Raw genomic sequence first — 22363 nt, 5'->3', positions numbered from 1 at the left:
TGGTTATGCCATAACTCTGTCCACTGTGCATGGCATGCTGCTCGAATTAAGATATTATAATCGGGCGCTGGAATAGGGACAGAGGTTAGGTCTAGATTTGGACTTTTGACAGTATATCAGCCACTTCATTCCCTTTTATGCCTCAATGTGCCGGGATCCAGAAAAACGTCACTAGTTCTTGACGATGATAAATCTGCAATAACAAACTCCTGTTTTTCATTAAAATATGGTAATTCTTTTCAGATGTATTCTGCATTGCTCTAATTGAGCTGACAGAGTCACTGTAAACTTTATATTTTGCAGATGGTTGTAGAGTCAAATTTTCTAGAGCTAACTGTATTGCGAACAGTTCTGCTGAAAGATTGAGTGCATTGAACCATTGAGGCTAATTATGCAAGCATAAAAGTTGCTATACTCAGGTGGAAAACAAGCTGATATGATAGCAGAGGGAAACACTGCTGCTGCTCCAGCAGTTGAAAGAGATTTGGAACCATCCGTATATGTTAAACCGTTATACCATTAAAAAAATACTCCACGAGGAGGGTTCCAAGTTGGATGAATAGTGAAGTTGCCACAATATTTGAGCAGAAAAAAGGTGGCATGGAAAGGTTAAAGAGCAATAAAAAGTACCGAAGCCTATAACAGCTACAAGCTGATGTGTAATAGAGCCACAGAAAATGTTCGACAGGCAAAGACAGTTTATGAGAAATCACTAGCAAACAGAGAAAAGAGGGGGGTTAAAGTATTCTTCACATATATAAATGCCAAGAAGAGCACGACAAACCAGATCGGACCTTTACGTAAGGGAAAGTAGATAGTTTTAAATACACCATCTGCCGTTGCAGATGAACTCAACAGTTATTTTGCATCGATATTTACAAATGAAAAACCTTTTGTGGCAATGGGAAATTGTGGGACCGAAGTTGAAAAATATGTAATTAATGATATTGAAATCTTGCAAGATTATTTAATGAAAACACTTTCGAGCCTAGAGACCAGTAAGGCTCCTGGAGTTGATGGAATATACCCTATAATCTTAAGGGAGGCAGCAAGTGAGTGCATTGAACCATTGAGGATAATTATGCGAGCATCACTAGACTCTGGGGAGATTCCCTTGGATTGGAAAAGTGCAAATGTATCTCCCATACATAAGGGTGACTCTAAAAGTGAAGTTGTAAATTATCGACCTGTCAGTCTGACTTCAGTAGTAGGGAAAATCATGGAGGCAATGATCAAGGGTGGAATTCAGGATCATTTGGATCGAATTGAAATTCTCAAGGATACTCAGCATGGTTTTCTAAAGGGAAAATCATGTTTAACAAATCTGGTTCGCTATTTCTAAAGGGTTACTCACGAGCTGGATTTAGGGAATAATTTCGACATTGTTTATTTAGATTTCAGCAAAGCTTTTGACTCAGTCCCACATGAGCTGTTGCTTTATAAGCTGGAACAGGTTGGAAGCACTGGGAAAATCCTTAGATGGATAGAAGGATGGCTTCAGGGCTGGAGGCAGAGGGTTGTGATAAATGTCTCTTCCTCAGATTGGGTTGATGTAAGAAGTGGGGTTCCCCAGGGATCAGTATTAGGACCACTGTTGTTTTTTTATTTTCATAAACGACATTGATGAAGGGGTAGAGGGCGTGATGTCTAAATTTGCAGATGATGTCAAAATTGGTAATGATCACTGTCAAGTTGAGCTTCTCCAGAGAGACCTATATAGACTTCAGGAATGGTCAGAAAATTGGTAGCTATGCTTTAATCCAACAAAATGTAAGGTATTACACCTGAGAATCAGTAATCCCAAAATAACTTATTCACTTGGTGGAGTTCAACTAAACCCACTACTGGAGGAAAGGGACGTACTATACGGGTGGTACGATACGGTCAGACATGAAATTCTCTGAGCATTGTAAACAGGTTGCAAGGAAGGCCCATGGTGTCCTATCGATGATCTATCCAACTTTTGCAAGTAGAGATAGGGACGTGATAATCCCATGATATAAGGCTTTTGTTAGAGCACACTTGGAATACTGCGTTCAAGTATGTGGGTTGCAGAGTTTGGAAACTAGACACGTTAGAGGAGATTTGATTGAGGTGTTTAAGGCTCTGAGAGGCATCAGTAAAATGAATGAGGACAAAATTTTCAAGATTATAAATGATGCTAGAACTAGGGGACATAAATTCAAGTTATGGGGGGAAATGTTTAGATTGGACTGCAGGAAGTTTTATGTTATATTAAATCTATTAAATAAAAGGATTCTTTAAGAGAAGAACGTAAAAGAGAACTAGAATTCACCTTTTGAAAATCGCAGTGAAAGCACAGAAATCACTCAGTCACAATCGCTTGGCTCCGGGGCCATATTTGTGTCGTTCGTCATGATCTGGATTATGTTTGTCTAGATCTGGATCATAAGATCCATACGAGGAATATTTATTTTTGTCCATCGTTGCTCCGTTTTGCCCTGGGCAGGTTGCTTTCTTCTCCCAGGTTTCCAGTTCCGCCACGTGGAGGCAGGAGCGGTGCCACCAGTGACCAAGCGATAAGGTAAGGTTATTTGTTAGTGCGTTAGTAAGTTAGTCCTATGTATAAGAAGAAAGGTGTCTTTCCTTTCTGTTATATATGCTAGCTTCTTTACTTTAAAAGAGCAAAATTAAATAACTGTCAAAATTGAAGAATAATACTATAAGTATCAGCCGCTCTTTAGGAAAAACACTTGGAAATCAATATAATCAATCGCTTTGCACTCGGGCCGAGGAAGATTTGAGATTTATACAGAGTACTTATAACTTCTTCACTAAAGCTAGTGTCCTCCAAGGTTCAGTTCTTTCCCCCACTCTTTTACTCATATATTAATGACCTTCTTCCATTGATTAGAAATCCTTTCCATAGTTTTTCCGATGTTAGCACATTGCATTCCACTTTCCATTTTGAGAAACCTTGTCCTGCTCAATCAACTTCAACTTCTCGAATATCCACTACCAATTCCTTAAATGCCGATTTCAAGGTAATTCTCCAGTGCGGCAAAGACAACTTGGTTGATTTCAATCCCTCTGAAACTCAGTCCTGTCTTATATCTCGCAAAAAGGATTCTTCTGCTCCTATGCTTATATTGGATACAAGATCATATATCTCTATTGGGGTTTACCCTGACTTGTCATCTCTCTTGGCTTAAGGCCCTTGCAAATATTGCTTCCTCCGCATCCAAAAAACTGGGTTTTCTCTTTCTCTTTACTCTTCTTCCAAACAGCTGTATTCTCACACTCTCACTCTGTACAAATCGAAAATTTGCCCCACCATGGAATACTGTTCGCACGTGTATGAAAATTCATGGTTACTGATGCCCCCTGATTAGTGGAAATTCAGTGGTTTTTTTTTTGTTTACACTTATCAGTATCTTTACCTATTTTCGTTCTTTAAATAGGTTTCAATAATTAATTTCTTCCGTCTGCACTTATGGTTTCAGATTTTTTTTAAATGACTCCACTATCAATATAATCACCTGTTATTATAATGAAACCCGATAAATCGGTAGTCCTTTTCACTTTACCCGATCTCGATTTCCCCGCGATAATTCTACAAATTTCCAATGTGCGATCGTTTAAAATTTCCGGACCTTTAATTCTTTCTTCTGCGCAACAGATGGTCCACTTGTAAAACTACGACTTCTTTCGAAAGGGGAAAGCAACTTAAGAACAAATTTTACACGCGTATTAAACACGAGTATTTTAAATATTGATTTGAACTCCAGTTTACGGGTACCCCTTGTCACTGCGTTGCCGACATGGCCAAATTCGGGACGGATTCAAGCAAAAGAATGTGGGTTTTTCAATAGACTTTCATTTTTGGTGAAAAAAGGTTAGATTAGTTTACGCCAGTAATTCGGGATAGATTCAAGCAAAAGAAGCCACTATTTGCTAATGAACAATATTTGCTAAACCTCCAGATTAACCATAATCTGGAGGTTTAGCAAATATTATTCCACAATGGAAATTGAGACTCACTCACTCACCATTTTTGAGACCTGCACGGAGCGGATGTTCAAGATGGAGATCCTCACAGTGACGTCGGTGGCGCTTCCTGCAAGCAAAAATAATAAGTCTGTGAGAAACAACTGAGGAAAGAGTGCGTTACACTGGAAATACACTGCTGCTGAAAAACTAAGCGACACAGAAAAACTTAGATTAATGAAACATTTCACGCAATTGCAACGAGTTGTAAGTGAGCCAATCCTCTCCCTCGAACAAGTTGCGAATTGCAATCAGATTTTGAGGAGCTCAAAGATCAGTGATCCTTTAATCAGATGTAATGTACTTATTCTCGTTTCAAGCAGTAACCGTTTATGAGTTTAATCCGGACACCGGTTTCCTTCTTTTATCGAGGGAAGTTCAGTAACATTCTGATAAATTTAAAGTACCCGAATGAAATTAAGCAGGTTGAGCAAGTAATTTAATTCATGGATTTACTAATTTATCTCTTGTACTTTCTAATTTAGAAATAGTTAAATAATTGGGAGATGGTACTGATTTTGTTCGCAGTCTCTCAGAGTACGATTTGTTTGAACAACTAATACGAAAACTGCATCACAAATGCAATGAAGGCATCAGATTCCAATTTAAAACCTGCAGAACTGAAAGATTGATGAAGTTCTTGTTCCACGGATTAACTGTCTTCATCAGAATTGAGATCAGAACTTTCCACTCACTTTGATGTCGTGTATTAGTTTTGTGATATATATATATTTCAGTTGCAGATGAATATTATTTCTTAAATTTCTTTTTTCAATTCAGATGAACGGTGTTTGAATTTATTAGTTGTTAATTCTTTGTGTTCGTTAAGTAAGTACCAGATTTTCACAGTTTTCAATACTGGATTCCAATAATTCGAGATGAAAATCATAACTCTGGCTGATGTTATTTTTGGCGCAAGAGCTGCTCAGGCAATATTGCGCCTACCAGTTGTTGTTGTTGTTCTATTTGGGTTTTTGGGCACAAGGACCTCTTGGGCCATATTGTGCCTGTTGTCTTGGACAGCTTCCTCGTCTCCGACCTCGGAGAAGTGGATGCTCAAGCATTTGCTAATGACCTCATTCTCTCCGTCTCGGCTAACTCAAGGGCAAAACTGGAAGAATCTGCAAACCTGGCCTTGGAGCACTGCAGAACTGGGCAAAACAGAATCACCAGAGAATATCACCAGAAAAAACCAACTCAGCCTTGCTGAAAGGGAACTTGGACCTACGACGGCCTCCTCAAATTAAGATAAACCAGACGACAATAAAATTCTCCAAACAACTCAAGTATCTAGGGGTCATCCTAGACCACAACCTATCCTTCAAAGACCACCTACAAAACATTCGAAGCAAGATTAGGAAATATGCTGCTCTCGTTGCTAGGGTAGCTCGAAAGGACTGGGGCCTTGGCCGTCGTACGCTACATATCTTCTAAAAAGCCATATTCATACGTATCATCACATATGCCTCTGGCGTATGGTATCACAAGTCTACTACCGCAGTCAACCGACGTATCATCGACTCAACCCAAAGATCGATTCTACTATTTACTTCTCGTGCCTGCAGCACAGTGAGAACCCATGCTTTACAGGTCCTGACCAGAGTTCTCCCCCTTGACCTGGAGATTGTGGGCAATGGATTACTTTACCATCTGCCAAAGGCACCTCAAGGACTTGTCTGGGACATAAAACTGACCCAGCAAATAACCCAACTCTAAGTTCCCAACGTGGTTATCACCTGGACTCCATGCGGCATACTTTCTCACCGGACAGGGTGCCATCATTGAGAAACTTTTCCTTTTGGGAATTGAAGAGGACCCTACCTGTGTTTGCGGCTGTCTGGAGAGCTGGCAACATCTATTGTATGATTGCCAGCTATATGAAGACCTCCGCAATATCCTAATAACAAAGATCCTAGTGAACGGGAGCACAAATACTGGATACAAAACAAGAGTACTTGGCTTTCTCCTGCTATGAGCTTTTCGCAAGAAGACGAGTGCTCGCTGCAGTGGAGCACAACTGAACCCTATACATGACAACCAGGAATAACAACTGAACCTTCTTAATAAAGGACAAGAACTGACTTGACTAAACTGGATGGGACCTGATCCCATGAGTGATGTCCCAAATGGGAACACCAATACCACTGAAGACCAACTGCAGCTTGCTGCTGGCCATTTTGGCTCTCAAACCATGCTTCCTTGAATGATCCTATTTTCCCCTCTCCCCCGGCAGGGGAGGGGACTCAAGTATTCAAGTATTCGGGAAAGTTAATTGCGGCACACCAGGGTTTCCCCTATATCCGCAAGTAATGTAAGGCGTAGTGCCAACTGCCGGCAGAAAAAAAAAAAAAGAGAGATCATAAGAAAAGTAATTTACAAGAAGGCTATATGTATTCTAGTGTTATATAATGTGTTGTTAGTGTTGTGTGTATGCCGGCACATGGCTTTTTGCAGCAGGTGGTCGAGAGCAAGAGACGCTCCAACCACCGGCTCCCGTCCTTAACCACGAGGAGGCAGCCAGGATTACTAGAAGCAATAGTAAGGGAGAGTTCAGAAGTTTAAATAAATGCGAAGGAAATTTAGAGAATTAAACTTAGGAGTAAGGAGAAAAAAAAAACTACTAATTGGAAAAATTTTCTAGTAAGATAAACATTACTAGTGGACGTTTGCTACTAAGAGTGTATAACCTCTATACCAAAATTAATTAAATTTGTAATATGAAATATTATGATAACAAAATACAAATCAGTGTCAAAGACCATTGAGAATCTCAACAAAATTACGTTACTGTATTATATATAATAATTATGGGTATAAATAATTTTACACCTCAAGAACCTGGAAATATAAGTCAAACATAACAATATTAGCTTAGTATAAATATATGCACCTAAAAGAATCATTCTACCTTTAGAGAACAAAACAGTATTTACATATGTATTAAAAATTGTTTTACTATTTGTAAAACAATTTTAAAGAATAATTACATTTTAACATGTCTGAATTTTCAGTAGATAAGGACATTGGAAAGTTTTCTAGTAAGACAAGAAAAGTTTTCTAGTAAGACAAGATTAGTGAACATTTACCACAAAGAGTGTACACCCTCTACACCAAAATTTAATTAAATTTATAAAATGAAATATTATGATAACAAAATACAAATCAGTGTTAAAGACCATTGAGAATCTCAACAAATTTACATTACTGTATTATATATAATAATTATGGGTGTAAAATTTTTACACCTCAAGAACCTGCAAATATAAGTCAAACATAACAATATTAGATTAGTATAAATATATGCACCTAAAAGAATCATTCTACCTTTAGAGAACAAAAGTATCTACATATGTATTAGAAATTGTTTTACCATTTGTAAAACAATTTAAAAGAATATCTACATTTTAACATGTCTGAATTTTCAGTAATTATTAGTCCTCAAGAAAAAGAGCAAAATTACAAGTAGTAGTTTGAAAATTAGAGGATTAATGACATATTAGATTACAATAACTAACTTAACATAATTACTCAACAAAATCTCTAGGGTCTATGCACTATATGTTATAGTTAGAATCTAAGCATCACCTAGTACATGAAATTATTAGGATTTAAAACTAATTGGAGGAATATACCTCCAGAGACTCACATCGAGGAACATAATCAGTCTTTTGTTTAACTGCATTTAAGGCTGCTAAATATATTGGACACAAATGGTCTCTGTAAGAATGGTTCGAATCTTTTTTACGACAGCGACAGTTAGGGCAGGTGACTGGAGCATCTAGAGGACACATTGAGGCCTGATGGCCCGTAATGCCGTAGTGACCACAAGTAAAGTTATCTTGTTTACAGGTACGAGCAGAATGACCATACTGCAAGCATTTAAAACACCGAGGTGCTATATAAAAATCCTTAACAGTGTGTGCTGTCCACTCAAAGAACACACGATTATTAAGACCCAGGAAACGAAGTCTCATCTGTGGGGAAACTTCTAAAATCCAGTGCTGATTATTTTTATTCTTGGCTTTTATTTTAAATCGGACTTTTAGTTGTTTACTAAAATCTGAAAATGAAAGATTAGAAGCTATAAAGTTTCTCATATGTAAGTTCTCAATTAAGTCATTTTCATTGATATTTTGTGGTATATCATAAAGGATCATGGTGGGATTGTATTTTTTTTTGGCATATTTGCCTTGACATGCAGATCAGTGAGTTTAGAACAGTCTTTTAATCTGTTCAAATCCTGCAAGGAGGCTGTCTCAATAACTACACTGTTATCTCTTGTTGCTTTGATAGATTTGATTCTAACATGCTTTAAATCTGATTTGAGATCTTTTTGGATGGCACTTCGTATTTCTTCACTGGTTACAAAAGGACAATTTTCATCTGGCTGAATAAGAACAACATGTTTAGTAGGTTCAGTAACAAGGGGACGAGAAATTATATGCTTTGAGGGCAATGAGGGAATATTGCTGTCAGGTGCAGATGGTAATAATTTTATTTTATCGTTTATTTCTTCAATGTTTTGCGCCAAAGAACTTAGCTTTGTCTGTAGGTCGGCAATTTGATTTTCTTTCTTATTAAAAGACTACCAAATCTACCTGTTTATTAAGAATATCCTCCAAAGCAGAAAGCTTTGAGTTTAATTCAGTTATCTGAAAGGTTTTTGAAGTTAATAATTCTGTCAGGTAGAGATTTTCATCTGCGGTCGCATCAAGTTGGGCTATTCTGGCACCAAGACTCTCGATCTGCACATTTTTAGATAAAAGTTCAGTTTCTAGATCACTGTTTTCCTCATAAGATCCTGCTTGGACAACTCAAACTTTAGTGTAATATTTTCAAGATTTTGGTTACGAGAATGAAGTTGTGCTAATAGCTTCCAATTTAGGCGACGTACCTCAGAAAAGTCCTCATATACTTTTTGTAGTGTATCAATGTAAGACAAACGGCGAGCACTTTCGCTGTTAAAAGAACCTAAGATTGCAGTAAATTGTGGGCCAGTTATTATGTTACCTGGTGTACAGGAACGAAGAATATCATACTTAAATCTCGAGAAAGCATCATCTTGAGTAAAGAACAACTTTCTTCTGTCTATGTCCTCCGGAGATGACTTAAGAAAATCAAGTTCGTCAGGAGTAAGATACTTTGTACTAGAAATAGCAAGTTCAGGGTGGGTAAGGAGGACATCGTTCAATACCACAGAGGGATTTAATTCTGCAGGAACAGAAGACCTACCTTTATTTTCAGAACTTAGTTCTAAAGGCACATCATCTCTATGTATAGAGTTTGAATTCTGAGAGGCAAGATCAGAACAGTCAGCATTAAAAGAAGACTCTTCATCTGTAGAGTGAGTTCTAGTATTATCAGACATCTTAAATAGGAATATAAATTGATTCCACCAATTACGTAGAAAATTTTAGGAGAAATTAAACTTCATAAAATGGCACTAGGGGGCGCCACTAGTGGAACTAGACTGTATGTACTTAAGGAAGCAAAATACCAAGTATGGGCTAAATCCGTCAACTAGTTCTCAAGATATTAAATTTTTTGTTTTCTCTAAAATGTGCCAAATTTGGCTGGATGAAAAACTGTTTTTTAATAAAGTACTATATCTCCGTGATTTAATGAAGAAATGGGCTGAAACTTTGTCACAATATGGGGGGGCTCTGTAAGGATATCACTACTATCTCTCACCAAAAGTTTCAGGACACTATGGCCGAGAAAAACACCAACTCAGTTATTTCCCGCTAGCGGGCACTGTAAACCTTGGGGGCGGAAAGAGGAACTTAAAAGGAGTCCAAAGAACTAAAGATCACTTCAAAAGATCCCATAGAAGCTGAGATAATTACTGTAAAAGAAAAACAGCCCAAATAGCCCAAAAGGCGACCCCAATAATTTAGAGGTGCAGTATATATACTAAGTTACTAGATATTTAAAATCTAAACAGTGGCAAGAAACACCCAGACTCGAAAAAACCAAATTAAGGAGTTCCTAATATTTTGGTGAGCAAATACATTTATTACAATATTTTTTATAAACCATTGAGAACCCTTTAGAGAGATCAACAAACGTTATAGGTCGTCTATTATTTTTAACCAAAGATACAACAGGCCATCTAAACTAAAGGAATCATTCAAAATGGAGGTCACTGTAAGTTATAATAGCGTTACACGAAATGGCTGCCTTCACTGTACGCAGCTATTAAAATATAAAATGTCGGCACACGGTAATTTATAAGTTCCCACCAAAAACTCTGAAGAGAACGATCATTGGCTCGCACATCGGGGAAGAAGCAATGGCGACTTTAACAGAATCAAAACTACAATCTGAAAGCTAAGCCAACAAAATCTATAACTTCTAAAAGGCTGGCGATTGACACTAACTGATATTATGTTCTTCACCCCAGTGTCACAAACAGCCACCCTGTAGTTCCAAAATATAATTAATACCTCTGAGATCATTTACAAAAATGGGCAAAAGTCCAAGTCAGAAAAATTAATTCCATCAGAGCAGGGGACAATGATAAGTAGACGCCATTTTTCCATTATAAAAACTTTTTAAAAAAACGCTAAATTTGAACGTTGAAATTTTCATTTAGCAGAGCGCAACCCCTGTGCTGATGGAGAAAAAGAAGATGTCACCAGACTCGCCACAATTTCAGCTATCATGGGACATACTTGGTACTGGGAGGGATGGTCTAGAAACACAGAAATAAAGAAATAATCCAAGAGACTAATAAGGCATGACTTCACTATGCAAGAGCAATCCAACTAGTAGTAGGGAGAGGGGATTTTCATTTTTTCAATCATTCATTTATTAATTACACACAATATAGTTTCACCATTATGTACATAAAAGTATATACATGATTTATATACAAGATATATTTACATATAATTATATGCTCTGACAAACATTAAACTCTCGTGTGTGTGTGCAAGTGTGTTCTTATTCAGGGTAGATCCCAGGAATAAGCCCAAATCTACCTTGAGAACTTGGGAATATATAGTCTTTACAAAGCAGTCCTTAAAAAGTATGTTAAATTACTTGAGTCTGATTTTACTGTAGCGCTATTCGCACTTGAAATCCCACACCCACTGGAGGTAGTGCAATACCAGTGAGTGCCAGCAATCCCGCGCCCCGGGTTGCCCATACCAGGGAGCCAGCAGGGAAAAAAAAAATAATAAAAAAAAAAAAAAAAAAAATATATATATATATATATAATAAAACAACAATAATATTCAATAGTCTGGATGGCACAACTATAAACTTCAAAAATCACAGTTCAACTGAATATTTCCTCAGCTGCTGTTTCACATGCACTGGAACCTCCAAAACCAATAACGGTACTATCCAGCAATCTCCAACTGTACGCCATGGATAATAGACCCTTTAGACCACCAGACCCGACGCAATGAATCTGATCCAGCACGGCAGAATCCAGAATGGAGTATTCATGATCGCAGTACAAAAGACAACCAACCAGAGCACCAGACCCAACACCATGAATCAGGTCCAGCACCCTAGCCGCCAGCCAGATGTAGAAACAAATAGTAAAACTCCATGAAGACAATTAAGACACTAGGTTTGCCTCTGAAGAAAGGCTCTGAGAACAGTTCTTCTTGCAAAAACAGCAGCTGAAAACTCCTGAAATAAATAAAAACAGTCACGATTTGCAATAAGCAAATGCACTGTATCAAATGACAAGTCAGGAATATGCGCCATCAAAATCCACCTTTGGTCTTCATACTCCCGACATAAAAAAATTACATGCATCCAAGTCTCCTGCTCGCCACATGTACAGAAAGGATCTGTCTCCAACCCTTTCTCATATAATTTGGCCCTAAGTGAGCCGTGTCCTGTTAACAAATAAGAAGTGTACATAGAAGGCGTAAACCAAGATGCCACGGTTTTTGCCAATGCATAGTTCACCTGGGGAATATATTTCCTTGTCACAGCTCCAACATCACCACTTTCCCATCTGGTCTTCCATAAATCCATTAATTTGTTCCATATTCGTTGTTTTTCTTCTTTAATATTATTCTCCAAATCAATTGTAATATCCAAAAACGTTACTGATGTACCCTTTTTCAATTTGTACAAAAACCCTCTGTAGACAAGAAATAAATCCAATGGCATGGTACCAGCAATTACCTGTAGGGCGTTTGTAGACGCTGTTCTAGGTACTTTCAATAAAGTTAATAACATAGAGCGCTGAAGCGATAAAAGTTTCGATCGAATCCTAGTTTTAGTTACCACAGAAAACCAAACAACAGCCGCATATGCCACTATCTGGAGAAAAATAGTCTTATAATACAATGACAACACCCTCTTATTCAATCCCCACTCCTTACGAGAAATCCTAGCAATGGAGCCTGTAAAGTGTCTTACTTTTACATTTAGGTGTGAAACGTGTGAAAAAGGAAATTTTGTCATCTATGATTAATCCCAAATACTTAATTTTAGCAACATAAGGAATTTGAACTGCACCTAAAAGAACTCTTGGAGGTCTGCCGTAATCAAATTGTTTCTTAAAAACCATAAAACAGGTCTTACTTGCAGAGATCTTCAATTTCTTCAAATTGGCCCACTCCATTAAATCAACTAAAACTGACTGTATTTTTCTTTCCAATATGTCTGGAGCGCCCACAAACTCCAATCACAAGATCATCAGCATAAGCTATCTTAGCAAACTCTGTACTCTCCTTAACAAGCCACTGATCTAAAACTGCATTCCAAAAGAGAGGTCCCAAAACCGAACCTTGAGGACAGCCTCTCGAGACACTGGCACTATATGACAGATGACGTGCATGCACAGTAATAAATCTGTCCTGAAAGTATGACCTTATAGTGTTATATACGTAACTATTACACTCTGCAAGCACTAGAGATCGAAGGGCACTTTCCCACCATACGGAATCAAATGCTCCTTCGAAGTCTGTAAAGACCATAAGAACATATTTCTCAGAAGAATCCTTAATGTACTTTAAAAGAGATGTTATGGTGTCCTCTGTAGAGTGCCCCTTCTTAAATCCATGCTGATCAGCACAACACAGATGCTTATCCTCTAACATCGCAGAAATTCTGGGAGCAAGTAACCTTTCATAAACCTTACCCATGTTTGCTAACAGAGAAATTGGTCTGTATGCTCTCCGATCAGTCCTGGGCTAACCAGGCTTATGCAATATCTTTAGCAGTGCCATCTTCCACGGTCTTGGAAAAGTACCTTCAGTGAAACATTTATTAAACAAATTTAACATAATTTGAGGGTCCCCTCACCTCCTTGCCACTCCTCTCTTTGCCTGGTGGGGCATGGGCCCTGCCCCACTGATTATCTGGGGTCGCCTTCTCTATCGTCCCCATATTTCTGTCTGTACTCCCCAGCCTTCTGCCTCCCCACACTCTACCTAATATGCAAGTGTATACTCCACATAACTTAATTTAATAATTACTAAATTTAATTGCGTTCACACTAAACTCATTTGGCCTTCCTACTCAATTTTCTTAACCCCCATTGAGTGAATATTTTATTATATATATATTTTTTCTAGGTTCTAGCCACTGAAATCTCAGGAAATTAGGTGGCAGGACCTGCCAGAGTAAATATTTCAATACTAGTGTACCTGGTCTGCCTCCTCAAGGCATAGTGTGGACAACGTTGGGCCCCAGCAGAGGTCTAGCGGCTAAATGGCCAGAAGAACAACGATACACAACACTTCACTCATACAATACATCCACTTTTAAATCTCTGGCGTTTACAGTGAACTGTTGCACCCACAATGAAAGCAACGTGGAGATGGGGGAAGCCCCTGGTGCCGTTAGACACGAATACACTATACATTATTGTGCCTGTTCATGATTTGCTTGTCACTACGATCACAGTTTATTATACAGATTTATGTGTTTCAAATAATTAAACAGTTCCTCGAAATTTGTTCCACTGCCAAGAATATCAAATAAGGTAAAGGTTCCTGTGAGTTGAATACGGAGCTGAAGCTTGATTTTCTGATTCTTCAATGTTGCAGACATTCTATGAAGATGTGTTTTACTGTTAGCTGCGACTGACAAAAGAAACACTGAGGAGGATTCTCTCCCAGAAGCAAATACAGTTGAGTTGGATGCGAATTACCGATGTGGAGCCTTGCTAGAATCATTTCTTATCGCCTGCTTCTCGTGGAACTAGATGTCCACAGTTGTGGCTCTTTTTTATCTGCAGCAGTTTATTATTGATTTGAGTTTTCCAAAGGTGAGACCATTGTTTCGTGCATGTTGTTTTAATGATAGATTTGTAATTGGTGTAGGGAACGTTTAGTTGTCTGGAAGAACCAGAATCGGGATGTTTAGCAGCATCATCCGCATGTTCATTACATGTGATGCCGACATGATCAGAGATCCAGCAGAAGGTGACCTTCTGATTGACTGTTTGATAGTAAAATAACTTAGATCGGATCTGTTTAAGAATGGGGTGAGAGAGAGAAAGTATAGATTGAATGGCAGTGAATGCGCTTAAGGAGTTTGTATATATCAAGATTCCTTAATATGGTAATGGTTTATATTCTCTAGAGCCAGTTTTATTGCAACTAATTCTGCAGTATAGATACTGCATTCAACAGAAAGAGACACAGGTACTGAGAAGGTGGCAGGAACTGTTGCAGCACCTGCCGCTGTATCTATTTTGGAGCCATCAATACAGATATGTACTTTTTCTAAGTTTTCGAAGGAATGCGATTTATGGAGCTGTTGAAAATTTGTATTAGCAAGGGATTCTTCCCCCATCTTAAAAATAAATTGTCACAGAGGTACGAATTCAGTCTAGGAAGGTTCAGGAGTGCCAAGGCCTTGGAAAACATTCTGAAAATTAATGTTCCAATTGATCATGAGCTCTTGCAGTCGAAACCCTGTGGGGCGATTCTCATTAGGTTTATTGTGATATAGCATGGCTGTATTGAGGGTTAAACAAGTGCTGCCAGCAAGGATATGATAAAATACTCTTAATCTTTAGTGCATAAGTTAAACTAAGGATTTTCTCCTTAGATGCAGTGGAGGTTCATTTGCCTCAATATACAGGCTGTGGACCGAAGATGTTCGGAAGGCTTCCACAGCTATCCTAAGTGCACTATGCTGTATGGCGTTCAGAAGTAATAGCGAACTTTTCCTAGCGGAGTCATAGACAGGTGACCCATAATCTAGGCGTGGTCTTAATTAAAGCTCTAAAGAGATAAAGGAGAGAGCTTCTGTCAGCACCCCAGGACATATCAGAGATTGCTGTTAGGATGTTCAGTTTTTTAAGACATGTAGTTCGAAGGTGAGATATATGGGAAGTAAAGTTAAGTGCAGTATCGAAAAATAATCCCAACAGACGAAAATTGTTGGTGATAGGAATCAGGCTGTTTTTTAAAAATATTTCTAAATCAGGATGTAGTTTGCGTTTCTTACAAAAATGAATTGCAGTTGATTTTATTTCTACTAAAGAATAGACCATTCCATAGAGTCCATGATTCTATTCTAGCTATAGCAATTTCAAGTTGCTTTTCGATAGTGTTCATAGTCTCGGATTAAGTAGAGATAATGAGGTCATCGGGAATCACATACGATTGTACTGTATTTGGTACTTCCTGTGTCATATTTGTGATTCTTACTGCAAATAATGTTGGACTGAGAATGGATCCCTGCGGTACACCATCCTCTTGTTCAAAAGATTTGGATAAATTGATAAATTTGGATAATATGCCTTGTCTGAAGCGTTCTGTTGCGTAGAAAGTTTTGAAGAAATTGAGGTAACTGACCTCGCAAGCCGAAAGAATTGAGTTCTTTTATATACGCCATATCTCCAGGTGGTATTTCACTGACAAGTTGTTTAGGAAAAGTCTTGGAAAAATGGTCCACAAGCGGCTAACGTGGTTCCTGGAAGCAAACAACTTACTCCCTCCTACTGAACAGCAGCCAGTATGGATTTCAAAAGAACCGGTCAATGCTAGGTGTGATGATAAAAGCAGAGGCAAATATCTGTGATGCATTCATAAGGAGAGCGCATCGTGAACCATTTTTTCAAGACTTTTCCTAAACAACTAGTCAGTGAAATCGGCCTGTAGTTATGAAGAAAGGTACGATCCTTTCCTGGCTTCGGGAAGGCTTGAACAACTGAGTGACGTTTGAGAGTGGGTAGTTCTATTGTTCTTTATAAGAAAATAAGGTTGTAATATTTTAAAAATGTTCTTTTTGCTCTGTTGTCAAGTTGTTTTAACATTATATAATAGATCTCATCTGGCCCAGCAGCACTACTGATTGTTTTATTGAGTACCCCTAGAAATTCTGTTAATGTGAATGGCTGGTTGTATTGGTGTGAAACTGCCGTAGAAAAATTTATCTTATGCTGTTCTGCAGATTTTTAATTCGTTGCAGGTTTAAAGGTGGATATTGCTGATATTCCGGCAAATGATTCTGCTAAGGCATTTGCTATTTCTCCCAGTGATGCCAACTCCTTCCCATTCCGATTTAGTATTGTAGATGGGGACTGAACATATTTGCCATTGAGCATTTGAATTTTCCTCCCGATGACACTGCTGTCCGTGTCTTGATTTATACTTGAGGAAAAGCTAATCCAGGCATCTTTCTTTGCTTTCCTTCTTATTTGGCAGAACTTTGCTTTCAGTCTTTTGAAGTTAATTAGGTTACTAGTTGTGGGGAATTTACGAAATAAATTCCAAGATCTATTTTTTTCCTATTTGGAATGCGTACAATCTTTGTTCCAACAGTAGAGTGTTTAGTGTCAAACGGCACCAGGGGTTTCCCCAATCTCCGTGTGCTATACATTGTGGGTGTGAAACAGAACACTGTCAATGCCAGAGGTTTAAAAGTGTATGGATTTTGTACATGTGTAGTGTCGTGTACCGTTGTTCCTCTGGTCATTTAGCTGCTGGGCCCCTAATGGGACCCCACGTTGTCCACACTCTGCCTCGTGGAGGCAGATCAAGTACACCACTATTATAGTTATTTACTCTGGCAGGTCCTGCCATCTAATTTCCTGAGATTTCAGTGGCTAGGACCTTAAAAAAAATAGTAAAATAAATAAATAAAAAAAACCGTTATAGTTATGGGTCAGCCAAAGAGAAGTACTATTTATGCAAATAAACGTTAAGCTTTTGGGTGTAGGGCTGAAGCAATTTAACAATGGTTCAGACACTAGTAATTATAATTAAAAGAGAGAGAGAGGGGTGGAGAGACTGAAGGCTGGGAGGAAAAGACAGAAATAAGGGGTCCATAGAGATGATGATCCCCCAAATCAGTGGAGCAGGCCCATGCCCCAACAAAGGGAAGAGAGGGGCAACGAGGGGAGGAGGAGCCCAGAAGTCACCTCCCCCTCCCGCCCGGGGAGTGGAAGCAAAGGGCCACGCAGGGGAGCGTGGCTTAAAAAAAATTCTATAGAGTCCCAAAGGAAGGTCTTGTATCTGGGTGAGAGCCAGTTTCGTTGAGTCCAAGGATGGTTAGTTTAGTCGTGGTGCCTATTCTTGATCCCAGTAGATAGCAATAAGTGTCCTCCATCGGGTCCCTGGGCGAATTTTGTCAACTCCTTATACTCCTCTTCCGAGTCCAACAGGTTTGATTCCCTGTCGCGAGGGAAGTAAGTCAGCTTTGTCATCAGGAGGCAGCGGAGATCCTCATAGTTTTCACAGTTGTACATTATGTGAGACCATGTCTCCACTTCCCCACAGACACAGTGAGGATCGTTTACTAATTTAAAACTGTTTAGTTTGGCATTCAGGGCCCCATGACCTGTTAAAAGAACGTAGTGTACAGTCCAGGGTGAAACCATGATGGTGCTTTTGGGTATAATCTTCCGACATCAGGCAGAAATTTCCTCGTCATTTCCCCTTTTATGGATTCTGACCACCTAACCTGCCAGACCTGCTGCAAGTGGGTGGCGAGTTTTGTTTTCTCTCTTTTCAGGTTTCCTGTAGGGCCCATGGAGTGGCCCAGGAAGGTGCAGGGAAGCCCTTTTGCGAGATGATGCACCATGGCAGCGTGGGTAGCACAGTGGTACCGTCACCGTCCTCCCCACACCGGGTGGAAAAGGCCCGGGTTCGAATCCCGTCGATGACGGGAGGAACTTTAGTGGGCTTTTTTCACTCCGTGGCTGAGTTAGTCGGACTCAGGCGTAGATAGCAAGGTTTTTTCCCTCAGAAACTGAGGTTTTTTCGTCCAGCAAAACAGGCAAATCGACCAGAGAACACACGCAATTTACAGACACGAATACGGGTTAATGTAATTTCATTTACGGGTAACCCTAATATAGTAATTTTTTTTTTTTTGCACCATGGCATAACGCACCACCTCGAGGTCAAGGGAGAGTGCTGCCGCCAGAACCTGCAGAGCATGTGTATTCACAGTGCAGCAGGCCCGTGAAAAAAAGAGAGGAGTATTGTCCGCTGGATGGAATCTAGTGTCTGTCTGTTAACCGCAGTTGTTGCTTGCTGAAACTAGATGGGTGAGGCGTAAGTTATGGCTGGTATAAATGTCGTTTTGTGATACAGTCCCAAGGTGTGCCTCTTGAGTCCCCAATCCCTTTTAGCTATTCTTCAGACGAGGGCAGAATATCTCTTGATTTTCTCTCGGATATGTTTCAAATGTGTGTCGAAAGATTGGTTCCTGTCCAGTATGATTCCTAGATATTTCATCTCACTGAGTAGTTTGATAGTTGTATTTTCTACATTAATTTGCGGTGGTCTACGGAGATTTAATGTTCCTTTCAGTAGCATTGATTAGGTTTTTCTTGGTGAGATCTTAAGAAACTGGACCTTCATCCAGTCTTGTAGAATTTGAATTGCTCGATTTGCCTGGGTTTCCAATTGAAGTCGATTGTCTGGGGCAACAGTCAGTATCAGGTTATCTGCAAATGGCTGTGAGTGGACTTCCCCCAGGTCGAAGGACAGAAACTCATCCAATATCATACTCCAGTGGAGCGGTCCCAGTACCGAGCCCTGGGGGCAGCCCCTGTAAACAGGCCTGGTTAGTTTCTTGTACGGAGTCACTACTTGTATTTTTCTCTTGGCTAAATATGACTTCATTATTTTGAAAAGGTTGATGGGAGTTTGTGCTTTCCGCAGTGTGGCCAGGACGCTCGGCCACCAGATGGTGTCGAACGGCCCAGCAAAATCGACCGAAATAACCAAAAAGTACTTCCTATCACAGGTAGCAGCCAAACTTAGGTGGCTGTTGAGAGCATCCACTGTTGAGGTTCCGGGTTTGAACCCAACCTGTGTGGGCATCACGAGATTTGCAGCTTCATAGTGGTGCAGAGTTCGCTTGTGAAGCATCTTTTCAAGGAGTTTACTAGCAACTGGGAGCAGGGAAATTGGCCGCTATGATTCGGATTGTTCCGGTGGCTTCATAGGATTTTTTAGAATTAATTTGACGTTGGCCATTTTCCAGTCGGTTGGAAAGACTCCAGTCTTCAGGCATCTGTTGAAGAGGTTTAGTAAAGTCTGCGGAGAGATGTCTACTACTTTTTTAATAATCTCTGGCTCCAGAAGATCTGGGCCTGGGCATTTTTTATTCCTTATTTGTTGCGCTGCCTGCTGTAGTTCTTCTAGGGCAAAAGGTGGTTCCATTTGGTCTATGTGATATGCTTCATTTCCATAGCAGATCTGCAGTTGTTCTGGTAGTTGTGGGTGTGCTGGTTTTTGGAAAATCGCATTGAGGATGTCGATGATAGACTGTTCCCAGGTGGTGGCTAATGATCCCTGTGGGGGTGCGGGTGGAGGTTATGACCTCACCCCTGGAGAGCTTATTCGTAGTGACTTTGTACACCCCCCCAGGGGTCGGCATTTTCAGTCGTGCTGAGTGATTGCTGCCAGGCCTTCTGCTTACTTTTTCGTATAAACTCAGTGCATCTGTTTCTCACTGCTGCGTATCTTTGTCTGAGTTCTGTTACTTCCACTTCCGTCCAGGTACGTCTTGCCCTTTGGAATTGTTTTCTTGCCTTTATGACTTCTTTTTTGAGGTTCTGGATGTTCCGAGTCCACCAAGGAACTGCACCAGGTGTGGGCAATTTTCGCTTCATCACAGCCTCACTGCCCGCTATTATGGTCTTGGTAATTTTTCTCTGGATGTCGTCTGGGTCTTCTTGTCCATCTGCTTCGATTCGCCAGGAACTTCTCGAGACGCTGCCCATTTCCGGTGCCCTTTCTGTCCCATGTTTGGCTGTGCCAAGCCGGGGAGCGGCAGTTTACATCCGCTCCTACCAAGATCCGTTGGCCTGGGAGAGTGTCCAACAAAACCCGGAGATATCTCGTGGCAAATGTTATTTTCCCCCGGTCTACAATACAAAGCAATTGCGTAGAAGGATCCCAGGGGTGATATTATATGGGCACAAGCAGCCCAGCCTGTGCAGAGTTGTGTGATACGGGTGACAGTAATGGCTGGATTGCGGATCACTATGGGCGCTCTTGGGGTCTAATTCTCATCCTGTATGATTTTATATGCTATTGGATAGCCCCTTACTTTTTTGGAGTGGGTGTAGGGTTCCTGCAACAAGAGGTTTCAAAATTCATAGTATTTTATTATTTTGCTTTCGCGGCCTCCAGGGTTTCCCCTATTCGCCGTTGAAAGTAATCTATACATTGTGCACAATTTATAATGATTAATTATACATGAAAAGTACAATGATTAATTATACATGAAAAGTACAATGATTAATTATACATGAAAAGTACAATGATTAATTATACATGAAAAGACTATTTACAGTGATGGTACATAAAAGACTATATACAATGATGGTACATAAAAAGACTATATACAATGATGGTACATATACAATTATATAATATATACAATGATGGTACATAAAGTGATGATACCGTGAAATACTGGGCTTCGGAGTCCAGCAGACTGATCAATACATCAGGTAAGTGTAATCCAAAGAAACAGTTTAGCAGTTTACTGAACCTCAGGAGCAAGAATTCTTTTTCTCCGTTTAAACAATTTCTCTGCATAGGTGGAGAAGGCAGTGTAATATTCAGAACAGTTAACCAATCTCGGCAGTTCGGAGCAGTCAAATACATTTGTGAGAAGTTGAAAGTCTTGTCTTAAATCGTCGTACAGAGGACAATGAAAGACGAGATGCTCAACAGTTTCTTGAGCACCGCAACTACATAGAGGAGTGTTACTTAATCCAAGTGAGAACAATTTAAAGTTAAGGCTTCCATGACCGGTATATAAAAACGTAATGTATAAACCAGGATTGAACCAGTCCATTTTCTTGTCGTAATCAACAACCTCGGGAAAAAAAACTTAAAGGTCTCCCTACCCAAAGTAGAGGTGGACCAGGTATTTTGCCATGCTCTACAACATTCATTTCTCATTCTTTTAATGTATACATTTTCTTGCAAGTCAGTATTATATGTTATGCCTTTTACAATCGCAGGAATATTTTTTCTTCTACAATATAAAAGATAATGTAACATTACTTCATATTGGATTGGCAGTCGATGACTAAGGACCTGGAGAGCAGCTGTAGAGACAGTTCGACAGGCTCTACTTACAGCGAGAAGGAAGAATCTTTGTGCTTGAGTAAGATATTTTTGAACAAGGGAGTTACCGCTTCTGTATCCCCAGGCCCCAGCCACATAACATACAATTGGTATAAATATACAAGAGTAGTATAATTTAAGGGAAGATTTCTTTACACCAAAAGTACTCCTGGAAATCTTAATAATTTTATAGGTCATAGCTTTTATTTTCTGAAGTACATATTTTGCGTGGTAATTGAAATTAAGACGGTCATCAAAATAAAATCTAAGTATTTATGCAGCCGAGTGCTCCTAATCATTTCTCCATTCAACTTAATAACAGGTGGTCTATTCACATCAAGAGAGCCTTTTAGCAAAATTTGTTTTGTTTTATTAGTAGAAATTTGAAGTTTATGTGTTTGACACCAGATATCCAAATCCTCTAGAACTTCATTTGTTCTGCACTCTAGCTCCCGGCGGGAAATACCAAAAATCAGAATAGCAAGGTCGTCTGCATAAGCTATCTGAAGGATGTTGTCTCGATCAACCGAGAGCCCCCCAACAAGGACCATGTTCCAGCACACAGGGCCAAGAACAGAGCCCTGGGGGCAGCCCCTAGAAACAGATCTGGAGACAGAGCAGAATCCTGAGGAAACTGTGATGCTGCGAGTATCAAAGTAATTCGAAAGGAGACGGTAAATAGGAGCAGAGACCCCGGCCTCTCTGGACCTCGCCAGGACACTCGGCCACCAAACAGTGTCGAATGCCCCTTGGAAATCAACAAAGAGACCGAGGACATATTTAGAATTGGAATTTTGAACAGAACTCAAAACCAGACGAATAGCATC

At 39.6% G+C, this 22363-nt stretch overlaps 1 protein-coding gene across 1 annotated transcript in view; it reads right to left on the bottom strand.

Annotated features, from left to right (window-relative positions):
• LOC150087596 (glycine receptor subunit beta-like) overlaps window positions 1–22363 on the bottom strand; it is a gene marked incomplete at its 3' end in the record, with an annotated part of 248147 nt that overhangs the window by 69049 nt on the left and 156735 nt on the right. The window contains exon 3 of the mRNA XM_090372544.1: window positions 4011–4078. Coding sequence (XP_090228670.1) covers window positions 4011–4078 — 68 coding nt within the window. The remainder of the gene's footprint in view (window positions 1–4010; window positions 4079–22363) is intronic.

This window comes from Mastigoproctus giganteus, chromosome 4, assembly GCF_048544385.1.
Source record: "Mastigoproctus giganteus isolate SK-2022 chromosome 4, ASM4854438v1, whole genome shotgun sequence".
NCBI classification, from domain to species: Eukaryota; Metazoa; Arthropoda; class Arachnida; order Uropygi; family Thelyphonidae; genus Mastigoproctus; species Mastigoproctus giganteus.
Note: the sequence above shows the minus strand (reverse complement) of the source record. Positions and strands in the feature narration are given on the sequence as shown.